We start from the raw sequence: 11,728 nt of genomic DNA, 5'->3' as shown, positions 1-11,728 counted from the left end.
CTGCTTACAAAAAATCTCAAGCTCTTGAAAGCAGCAGGACTGTGGTTGTACAAGCACCACTTTTTCCAGACTGTTTCAAAGAGAAACGACCGCATCAGTTGCGTTTCCAGTCATGGTTGCTTCGCACAAGGAAACGGGACACAGGAACTTTTAAGCACTCGCGCACATCAAATCAGCCCTGCGCACGACACTAGTCAGTGAGCAAGGATCTCTGTGTACCTGATCATCCTCTCATTCGGTATTCACCTGCTTTATGCTTTACTTATCAGTCGTGCTGCTTCTCGATTCTAAGATCACATTTACGCGCATATTGACAAACGGTCTTAAAATAAAATTCTAATCTTTAGTGACAAGGCAGCACTGGCAATTTAAAAACTATTTTCAGCCAAAGAGGTTAGTAGGGGTTGGCGGGTGTTAATTTCAAGCCCTGTTATACATATATATATATATATATATATATATATATATATATATATATATATATATATATATATATATATATATATATATATATATATATATATATATATATATATACACACACACACACAACAGTGCTGTCTGGTTCTTTAATCAGATCGGCTGATAGACGTGCAATATTCTGCCAATAACAGCACTGGTGCCGCCTCTTCACCCTTCATCGTTGTGTATTACTCCGCCCACAGCAACAAGTAGAGGACACTCTACAGTTTGACAAATATTGCTGCTGTTGGGCAACAAAATTATGTAATTTCGAGGCTTTTTTTAGTTGAGAATGTAGTTGTTTAAATTGCAACTATGCAGTTTATTTATAAGAAAAATGCCTATTTTTAAATATTCATCATTTCTGAGAGAGAGCACGTCGGCGGCCATTAGCTTGTCATTGAGCGGACCAAAGACGGTTGACATTGTCCATTTACAAGATAGTGACAGAGGACAATAAGTGTGGCAGTGCACCTTAGATCTTTGTTAATATATACAAAAATAAACAGAAGTGTAAGTATAAAATGGCAGGAATCTTTATTAGTACATCACATTATGTAACACTGTCTTATGTTCAATGATATTTTTTAACATGGTTTGGTAGGAGCATTATGATATAATCAGCCAATCTGGCACAGGTGGAACTCGTTTATGTAATCATCCAAACTTGATACCCTGATGCATATCCAGCCAACTCTGCTCTATGGTTTCTCTCTATATTATGAGCTTGGGGGTTTCCCTCTGGATGGCACATCAAATACAATGTACTATACAGTTTGCTCAATCAGATTATATTTGAGAGCGAAAATAGCAATAGAAACAAATGTTGCTTGCTTGGATTCAGTGTCCAGTTTCTTTGACTGTAGCAGGTAGGATGTTGTTCATTTCTGTTAGACTGAAGCATGTTGGTTTGTACATGTGCAATTAAGGCAATGGTATATAAAGATTTTGTGATGTGCAAAAATAAAGTGCTTCACTCGATGGAGAAAAATGTCCTTTTCACAAAAAAATGTCTTCACAAAAAAAGATTTTCATAGTATTTGAAAATATCCGTGCCGGCAATATGTGGCTGACAGATCCACAAACTCACCAAATGTTATTAATAAAAATCTTAGCAACAACATGAAAGTTATATTCACATTTAAGTGTGTGTGTGTGTGTGTGTGTGTGTGTGTGTGTGTGTGTGTGTGTGTGTGTGTGTGTGTGTGTGTGTGTGTAACAACAACAATAGGAAAGGAAGGAAATGTCTCTTTGTTTCAGATCAATTTTAAATAAATGTAGCAGATCACTAATTTAGTACAGAGAAGACCTGTGCAAAGATATTTATGTTGTCCATTATAGTTTTCTGGTAAATTCTGTACTCCTATGAATGGTATTACTGTATTTTCCTCTTCCAAAGAAAATATGAGTGTGGGCTTCTGTAGATGCATCTGTGGAGTAGACTTTGGTACAGTGATATCCTCCTAAAACCTTGCAACGGGTCTTGCAACAGGTCTGAAAATGAGAATAAATAAAAGGGTTTTTCAGAAACAGTAATGTGTTCACACAAAAGGAAAAATGTTAAAGGTGCCATAGAATGAAAATCTAGATCTAGCTAGACATAGCTGAATTACAAGAGTTCAGTGAATGCTAATGACATACCATGAGCCTCAAATGCCATTACTTACTCATTCTCATGGTCCCATGAGTGTAAATTTCCAGTAAAACAATCAAGCCAATTGGAACAAAACACCAGCTTTGACATTCCACATGGAATTGATATATTAATTAATTTATTAATTAATATTCCTGATTTTTTTTTCAAGGTTAACACAGCTTTCTGATGTATGTGTGACTCTTATTTTGTTAACTGGACAGGCTTTAGAGGCTGATTTATGGTTGTTGCAAGATCAGATATGGTTTAGGCCGGAAGTTAACAAAAATTTATGTTATTAATTAAATTTCCCATTAATTGTATTTAAACGTCTACTCCAACCCTAAACCCAACCATCACAGTAATGCAAAAACAGTAGTTGTACAGAGTATTATTTCTGTTATTTAATAAATTACCCAATACATTTTTTTTGTATCGGGTCACGGTACTGTAAAATATGAATTATTGTTATACAGCGTTATAAAAAATGCTGCTATATTGATGTGCATATCGCACTTCAGGCCGGCCGTGTATCTGATCTAGACTAGAAACTGTAGGAAGCAGGCAGCTATGCATGGCCATGGAGTAACGCAATCTCACCTGTTTGCAAATCGTCAGAACGCAAAATTCTGACTGGGTATAAGTTTAATCAGTGCCCTGAGAGACATAAGGTCTGTTTAACGGTATTTTTTTTTTTAGTTTATTGTACATATTGTCCGTGTGTGTTTGTAATGAGGCAACAAACGCATGTAGACTTCTTAAGATAGGAGTTTTATGCACATGTATGCACCATGTCATATCACTCAGCTCTTACTTTGATTTTTTTAAAGGGAAAGGACAACAATAAACTTCAAAAACGTATCTGTTTATGCAGAGGTTTGTATTAATTCCTGGCTGTGTTTTCATATATACACACAAAATATAACTCTAAATACATCTCTGTCTGTCCATTTTGTCTGGTGTAATTATAATTTAACCTTTTTTAATCACTGACACAACTCTGGAACAGTTTTTAACTGATAGCTCACTCGCTCCTACTGTGAACCTCTTCTCTAATTCAGTTGAAATGATTATCTGTTTTGCCAATATGATTATATTTTGCATATTTGTATTTCAGAGTACATCACGCTACGTGAGCATCAGAGGCCTAAGCTGAGAGCAGCATGAGAATGGAGATCATTAATAATCATCACCTTTCATATAAGGTAAAAACTGAGCTTTTATATACGGCCAATTTCTAGGCACATATAATGGCCTTGTAAAACCTTTTCATATATTTGCGCTTACCTAAATCACATACATTCTGTGTAGACGTTCTATGGCACCTTTAAGGAAAAAGCATTGCTTACTTATCAGACACATGCATCAGATGTCTCCTTAAGTATGGATTTGCATCTGAGTTGATGGGTTTGTCTGTCTCCATGTCTTCTGAATCTGTGGGAGAAGAAAATATTATTGCTTTTAACAACAGAAACATACAGTGGCCCAAATAGTTTTGCAGCAGTTACACTAACATTTTGCAACAAATTATCCAAATAGTTTGTTTATCTCCCTTGTTCATTTTTTTATTTTTCAAAAAGAAATGTGGTAATATGCTTCAACAAATTATCTTCCAATGTAAAAGCTAGAGCTGCACAATACTGGAAAAATGTTTGATGTGTTAATATAGTTGTTGAGTATTGCGCTAATATTGGTTCCCTAGAGATTTTTTTTATTTTATTTAAAATGTAATTATTTTTTCTTTTTTAAATATTTCCCAAAAGATGTTTAACAGAGCAAGGAAATTTTCACAGTATGTCTGATAATGCTTTTCTTCTGGAGAAAGTCGTATTTGTTTTATTTTGGCTAGAATAAAAGCAGTTTTTAATGTTTTAAAAAAACATTTTAAGGTCACAATTATTATCCCCTTTAAGCTATATATTTTTTCAATAGTCTACAGAACAAACCATCATTAGACAATAACTTGCCTAATTACCCTAACCTGCCTAGTTAACCTAATTGGCCTAGTTACGCCTTTAAATGTCACATAAGCTGTATAGTAGTGTCTTAAAAAATATAGATAGATAAACTAAATCAGTTATTATATATGAGTTATTAAAACTATTATGCTTAGAAATGTATTGAAAAAAATCTTCTCTCCGTTAAACAAAAATTAAGGGTAAAAAATAAACAGGAGGGCTAATAATTCTGGCTTTAACTGTATTTTTATTTTTTATTTATCCAGATAAAAACCCACTGAGATCAAGATCTCATTTACAAGGGTGAACTGGGCAAGAGGTCTGCAACACACGACTTATGAAAAATAATAATAGATAAAAAAGTAAGGATAATATAAAAAAGTACAGTTTAGTTATTTAGTTATATCACATTACAATGTTAAAACACCTACATTGAGAAATGAACTGTTGTTGTTTATAATAAAGGACAGAGCGAAATTATTTGAATGGGATGAGCTCAGACATTTTGAGTTCAGACTGAAGAGTATTCCAGGACGAGGGTGCGGCATGACTAAAGGCTCGCCTCCCTATTCAGTTCGAACCTGGGGAACGGTCAAATGATAAGATTCACTTGAACGTAGGGCATACTGGCTTTTTGACCAATAAAGAAAGGAACTTGGGTATAAAGGTGCCAGACCCAGAAGAGCCTTTTAGACCAGAGTCATCCAGCGGGTTTACCTTCCTACATTCAGGGAAGGCAATTTATATATAGGCAGTAGTACATGATATCCATGACATTCATACATTTTGAAGTGTGACTTTACGTGTGTGATTTAATTATTAATTTTTTAATTATTGGATTAAGGTCTTTAATGGCTAAATCATGAACTGATGGTCAAAGTTTGCTTTTAAATGACAATTTAAGCGCAGAATTAAACACATTCAGACAATGTGCAAACATTTTGCAGCAAGGAGAAGAAAATATGCAACAAACTTGGATGCTTTCTTGACCCAAAGAAATATACAGTAAATGTGTTTTCATCGTAAAACAGAATTGCAAACATGCTACTGTCAAAATGCTGCATCTTGAGAGGATAACACACAAGCTGTTCATTTAATAACTGGTTTATTATGTCAACTGACATTTAATTTAATACTTGAAGTTAGATAAGAAATATATTGTATTTTAAAGTCACTATGACCAAATAAACTTTTTTATAATAAAAATATTGCAAACACGATTAAGGTGAATTTCCAGGTTATTGGTTTGCATGTAAACTATGACAGCAGGTCATTTGAGTAAACAGATTTTTTAATTAACATAGTTATTAGCACATTGCAATGCATACAAACATGCTCATGGAATGAGCCATCAAGTAAAGAGCATTTACCTTCAGATTCACTGGTATAGTAGCGACCAAAAGCTTCATCTTTTGGGATGTTCGGGTAAAGGTAGATGAGGGGATACACTGGAACCTTCATTGGAGCAGCAAGTGTGTAGTCACGGATAATGTTTGGCATGGAGATGGTTGCCAGATCTGCTTTAGTGTAGGGCTTCACCGAATGGATCTTGGGTTCACCTGTTTTTGGGGGTTTTTTTTGCACAGTAACACTCATTCAAGACTGCCAGGCAGTTAGATTTAATGCTGAAAATAAAGCTAAATTTAATCCAGCACGTACCATCTTGTGATTCTTCCACCCATGTGAAGGTGATTCCTCCGTCTCGACAGCTTTCACTAAAGCGCAGAAGGAAAGTGCCTGGAGCTTTGTCTCTCAGCATAGCCTTCTCTTGCTTTCTACTCAGAAACCCTACAATATACCTGTGTGGAAGAGAATTGCAAGAAATCAATAAATAAAGGGGTTTGGGTATCAGATGAAACTGATATCAAACTAAGTCAAATTTCTAATGTGTGTCACTTGCAGTATAATACTATAGACTGGAAGCTTTAAAATCAAGGATGTTGGCATATGTTCATGCCATTCTGATAAGGATGTGGTTTTAAAGTTGACATGAAATAGTATATTTATATTTTCATGTTAATTGGATGTGCAAGAAAAAAAAGGAAATTTATTGCTTTGTAAAAAAATAGAAGGGGGGGGGGGGTGGATATGAAGCAAAATGGAGATTTCTTGTGAAATAATACAAATTTACTAGAAAAAAAGTGGCTTGAGAGTAGCCAGACAGTTTGAAATTGTTTATAAATTCCAAAACTGTGAAGGTTTGTAATAGTTTTAAGTTAAAAGCAAATTTATGAGCTTAAACTAAAGCAGTTTTACATTTAACACATTTTTAAAAGCTAAAAATCTGAAGATTTTGTGTGGCTGCAATGACATAATTCCAATACCAGGCATTTACTGAGTTGAACCTAAAGTGTTGGAACATGGTTGTAAGGGTGTTGTGTGTTTTCGCTAGGCATTCGCTAAGGTATTCTGTGTGGTTGCCAGACAGTATGGTACAGTATTCAAACTGGTTGCTATGGAATTGTGTATGGTAGCTACAGTGTTGCTATTCACTTAGTAGAATGTTCTGTGGGGTTACTAGGGTGTTCTGTGTGGTTGCTAAGCTTTGAAAGGATGTTTGCATCAGGCATCCTGTTGACTATAAGAAACTTAAGGTACATGTCAGCTTTTTCTTTTAAAAGAAACTCGTCATAATCTGGAAGCTACACTCAATGGAGAGGAAACAGTACAGTGACTTGAAAGTGACTTGGAAGTGGCCGCTTTGGTATTTCTGATGAATAACAAAACAATGTCTAAAACTGTGATATTTAATATGAAAAATGTGATATTATAATGTTGAAAACCAGTAGCTTGTAAGGTAATTTCAGTTTTCTAACATTCCTATAAATAAAGGGTGATTCAAAAAGAATATCACAACTTTGAAAATTTGTATTTGATAAAAGAAACATGATGGAACCTTGGGTAATTTATCAATGTGAAGAGTACTTAAAGTTTTTTCAAAATTCAGAGCTTCCTTAAATCGACAAAAGAAAAAGCTTAGCTCTCCTTTTCTTCTTTGCAGATTTCTCGATTTTCAAAGTTGTGGTATTCTTTTTGAATCACCCTGTATGCTCTTTCTCCACGTGATGAAAACTTAAATGGAATAAAGGCGAGTAAATGGTGACCAAAAAAAAAACAAAAACATTTTGGATTGAATAAACCCCAACAGTTTAATAATCTAAGCGAATGTGTAAAGTAGCAGACAGATTGCTCCAGCCCTTGTTAGTGCAGTATTTCCTCCTGTGTTCGTAACGTTGACGCTCTTACCCATCATTCCAGATGTTGAGCAGGTGTCTTTTAATAAGGTCCAGAATTCCATCTATCCACAACCAAAATGGTATACCTCTCTCATTAGGAGACGTCTAGGCAAAAACACACTTTGATTAGCTAAAACCAGTGGTTATGGCATTGCCCTGTCAAAGGCTTTCTCAGTGTAATAAAAGTATTATTAAGGGCTGGATTAAAAAAACAAAGCAAATTAGTATGAAAGTACAATTCTGTAAAAGCCAATGGGAGTTTGAAGTTTAGATCTTATTGCAATGCATAAATTGTATATCAAAAATAAGGTTCATTTATACAGTTTGTCGTCATTTGTCATTTCACAGTTCATTTGCACTATGACAACACAGTAGTTGTGTCTCAGATGACACACTATCGTCAACATTTGAAGTGAATGAAAAAAAGGTTTTGTCTAAAACTATTGAACAACACTCATTCTTGTCTTATGATAATTGTACATTTTTATTTAGTCAATTAGCGGAGGCTTTTATCCAAAGGGACTTACAATTAAATTTTCACTTTTTTTTGATCCACTTCAAATGTTGACTACTGCATATGCGCTTATGGACTTACACACTCAACAATGTAGTGTAGTGTTATGGCAAATTTTTTTGCCTTCGTAGTTTGTGACAAGTTTTGTACAGTAAATATGCTCACATATTACAAATGAGAGATTTTTGAATGAAGGGGGCATTACTTGATTTTATAATAATTGGTGAAAACACACACTATCTGCTATTAATGATTATTTAATAAACATCAACATTGAACAACTGAAATTATAGCACACATTGCCTAACACGAACAGTCACTTTTTTCTTTAAAAAGTGAAAATAAATAACTAGCAATTTTGGAAACAAAATAAATAGTTTTCAATGCTTTTCATGTTAAAAGTAGAAAAAAGCAGTATCTCTTCTAAATAAAAATAACTCCTGAATATCCTTTAAATAATATTTTAAATGGTGCATTTCTTGCATCTTCTGTAAGCAAATATTTTAATGTAAATAATAATTTTTATGTAATAGAAAATATGCTGTCTTAATGCATCTCTGGCGCAGCTTACAATCATTGTCAATTTAGTGCAAAGTAAGATTATAAAAGGTGACCATCATCCTACTTTACCAGAGATCACATGTGTCTGCAAAGTGGCCGCAGAAGTATAAATCAGCCTCAGATTTTTAAGGCTGATTTATACTTCTGCGTCAAGTGATCGCTGTGACCCACATTGCTTGCCTTGTGTGTTGCCATGCATTTACTTTAGCGTGCTGTTTATGTTGCTCTGCAATAGCATCTTCCAAAACGCTAGCTAGCAGCAGGTTTTTATGTTCCTCTGTGTTGAGTTTCTTCACGAGGGTTTTGTTTTTCCTGAACTCTATCTTAGTGTACAAGTAGCTAAAACTCGCTTATTTAGAGACGAGAACTGGTGGATGTGAAACAACTTTAATCATAAGGTAAACACAAAACAAAAGGTTCCACACAGAGCTACTTCACAGTTGTCCACACTTGTCAACGCTACTAAATTGAACAATCACAGAGATTGTGCTACGTGTCGTCCCAATGTGTAGTCACATTTTTGAGAGGTGCGTGGGTATGTGACCGCGTAAAGGCTGCGCTGAACTGCCCTCTCGACGCAGAAGTATAAATCAGCTTTAACAGAGTGGGGTCACATGACTCCACAAACGGCATGGGAAAATTTGATTGATTATAGGCTCTGAATGTTGATTTCGATTATTTTTCGATTAATCGCCCAGCCCTAACTTTAGATGAGATCAGGAGGCGGTGTAATTAACCTTAGTGTAGACAGCTCCTCCACTTCTGCTACTTGAATGGGCGGATGAGTGCATGGATTTTTCAACATTACACTTTTTTTAAAATCAGTTGAATAAGTGCATCATCCCGATCTTTTAAAGTGCACTTTTTTCTTTTTAAAAGTGTAAATGCACTACTTTTAGACTTTTGTAAATGGTGTAGATAGTGCTTAAGTGTGCAATTTGGGGCACACCCAGTGTATAAACCAGTGCAAATGATGTTGCAAACAAGCCAGTGATGATAATGTGCATGTAATCTACTGTCAACATGTGGACAAAATGCTTTTTAGGGCATTAAACAATGGAACAAGTGTGTGTAAACTGACTAAAGCAAAAAGTTAAAAAAAAAACTAGTTTAGTTTAGTTTAGAAGTCATTTATTCACAGATGTCTTCTGATGTTCTTTGGGCCCCTCTGCAGTCTCGCTAAGTTTTGTTTTATCAGTAAATCATGTGATGACAGTGACAGCAGAGGCACAAACAAAAGTGTGGTTGGTCAAAGAAAGCGAAAGCAACATTCTCGTCTCTGTTTCAATATAATCCCACCTTACAAAATGCACTCCACTGGATGAGTCCCTCAGGGTCACCTTGGGCTTTGTGACCTGAAAACAGATAAAACTGATAAAAGCTGCAATGCATGAAGATATGGAGCTGCGCACCGGTGGAGTTACACTGATCTGAATAAACTGAATTAGCTAAACCTAAAGGGGTGGTCCAGAGTGTATTTTAAGGGCTTAGTTGTGTTTATGTGGTGCAAAGCAATGAGTGCCTATGCTTCATTTTTTTTTTAAATCACAATATTTTTTCATTTATTTTACTTTAATTATTTACTGCTACTCAGCTTAAATGAAAATGTCAAATTTCTTAGTTCTGATTGGCCAGCTAACATATTGTGCTGTGATTCACGAATCGGATTCACATCACTGTTCCTTCTTTAAAGGGCCATGAAACCCCCTCGTTTCAGCAGGGTGTTTTCACACCTCTACTTTGGAAAAAGTCAGAAAAGTGGGCGTGTCCAGCTCTGTTTAGGGGGGAGTGTCAGAGGAACTAAAGTGGGATGGTGTGGGAGTGTCTATTTGGGCATGCGCAAGTTTCAGTCAAAATACACACACATGAGAAAGTGATGGTGTATTTTTTACAGTCATTGTGTTTAACCTACATGGACATCTGTAGTTGAATTATTTGCCAGATTATTAAATGTTGGACTTTAACTGCAGTTTGGCTCTTTCATTCAGGGAATTCATTCATGCCCCTCGCGACAAACACGATATTTGATTCGAGGATCTGCTCTAAGCGTGTATTTTTCATGCAATGTTTGATACCGCACGGCGAATGAGAGAAAAAAAGCTCCGCAATTCCCGGAAACTTAGATGCACACGGCAGGTAGCAGAAAGCCGCGTGTGTTATTCCGGTCACAAAATGCGGTGCTAACAAGTTTGCACTCAGTGCAATAGTTAACTTAATTCGATACGAACAAACTGAATAAACAAAGAGCACTGGTCGCTCACTTACCAAATCTGTAGAGACAGGACAATCACCAGCAACTAGAGCCGCGTCTTTATGAAGAGGAGACTACAAGCATATCCGGATCTCAGCGTTTGCAGATGAGAACAGCTCTCAGGTAAACAATAATCCTCCTTAGACACGTAAGTTATTGTTGTCGAGCGTCGCGTACACTGTTAATCCACACGTGAGTCTGAGCTCTCACAGAGAGAAAAGGAAAACGAAACTTAATGGCAGCAAACTATAAAAGCAACACTTCACGCTTGTTTTGCCAACACAACGTGGCGTCTCTGGTGTAAACAGTGACACTAATGAATATTAATGAAGTTGCAAAATAGAGCGCGCTGATTGGTTTGAACCAAGCCTTACTCATGCATTAATGCATCACACTGTAAGACGTAATAAGACTCACTCTGGCACAGATGCCCAGTCTGCACGCTGGAATACACGCTATTATGTCATGACCGTGACGCAGCTTCAAAAATTCGTTTCAAACCGGAAGTACGAATTTGCTTGAAATAACGCAAAAACAACATATTTACACTTTTTAGTGAAATATAGGTGTCCTAATAGTGTTTTTAGCAGTGTGGGACACATATACGACTGTCAACAGCTCAAAAAAATGTGTTTTGGTGTTTCGTGACTCTTTAAGGAGTTTTTAGCCGAATCCAGCACTGAACTGGAAGAGATTTTGGAAGCTCTCCTTTGTCAAATGCTAACCATATATATTTTTAGTGGAAATAGCACCGTTTGGACTGCATTTTAGCTTTCTCTGCTATAATATTACATTGCCTCTGGCCACGCCTCTTTGCTGCATGGGGTGTATGCGTGTAACCTGAAGGGTTTATGACATCATTAACCTGGATGTAATTTTTGTAGTCCCCAAACTTTGTTCACTGTAGGCTTGCTAAGCTAACTCTGTAAAAGCCAATGTCTCCCTTTGCATTGAACTTTGAGCGTATTACATTCAGAGATGTTGTTCATGTTCACACATCTACATTAAAACTAAATGCTAAAGTTTAAAATATTATATTGTAGTGGAACACCCCTTTAAACTAAACTGAAACAAAACAATTTTAATTTAACCAGAACTACACCAGCATTCAAC

General features: G+C 35.9%; 1 protein-coding gene across 4 annotated transcripts in view; it reads right to left on the bottom strand.

Annotated features, from left to right (window-relative positions):
• Positions 1 to 974: 974 nt before the first annotated feature.
• The window catches only part of stat1b (signal transducer and activator of transcription 1b), a 28,162-nt gene continuing 17,408 nt past the window's right edge, over positions 975 to 11,728 (bottom strand). For 2 of the 4 annotated variants that reach the window (XM_087266195.1, XM_087266194.1), the window contains exons 18-23: positions 9,664 to 9,719; positions 7,300 to 7,394; positions 5,713 to 5,852; positions 5,424 to 5,612; positions 3,445 to 3,529; positions 977 to 1,956 (exon numbers count right to left, since the gene is read on the bottom strand). In XM_087266195.1, the coding sequence (XP_087122321.1) occupies positions 1,926 to 1,956; positions 3,445 to 3,529; positions 5,424 to 5,612; positions 5,713 to 5,852; positions 7,300 to 7,394; positions 9,664 to 9,719 (596 nt within the window). In that variant the 3' untranslated portion in view covers positions 977 to 1,925. 4 annotated transcript variants of the gene reach the window in all.

The sequence above is a fragment of the Danio rerio genome, chromosome 9 (genome assembly GCF_052040795.2).
Source record: "Danio rerio strain M-AB ecotype USA chromosome 9, GRCz13ab, whole genome shotgun sequence".
Lineage (NCBI taxonomy): Eukaryota > Metazoa > Chordata > Actinopteri > Cypriniformes > Danionidae > Danio > Danio rerio.
This window is presented reverse-complemented; position numbering and strand designations above follow the sequence as displayed.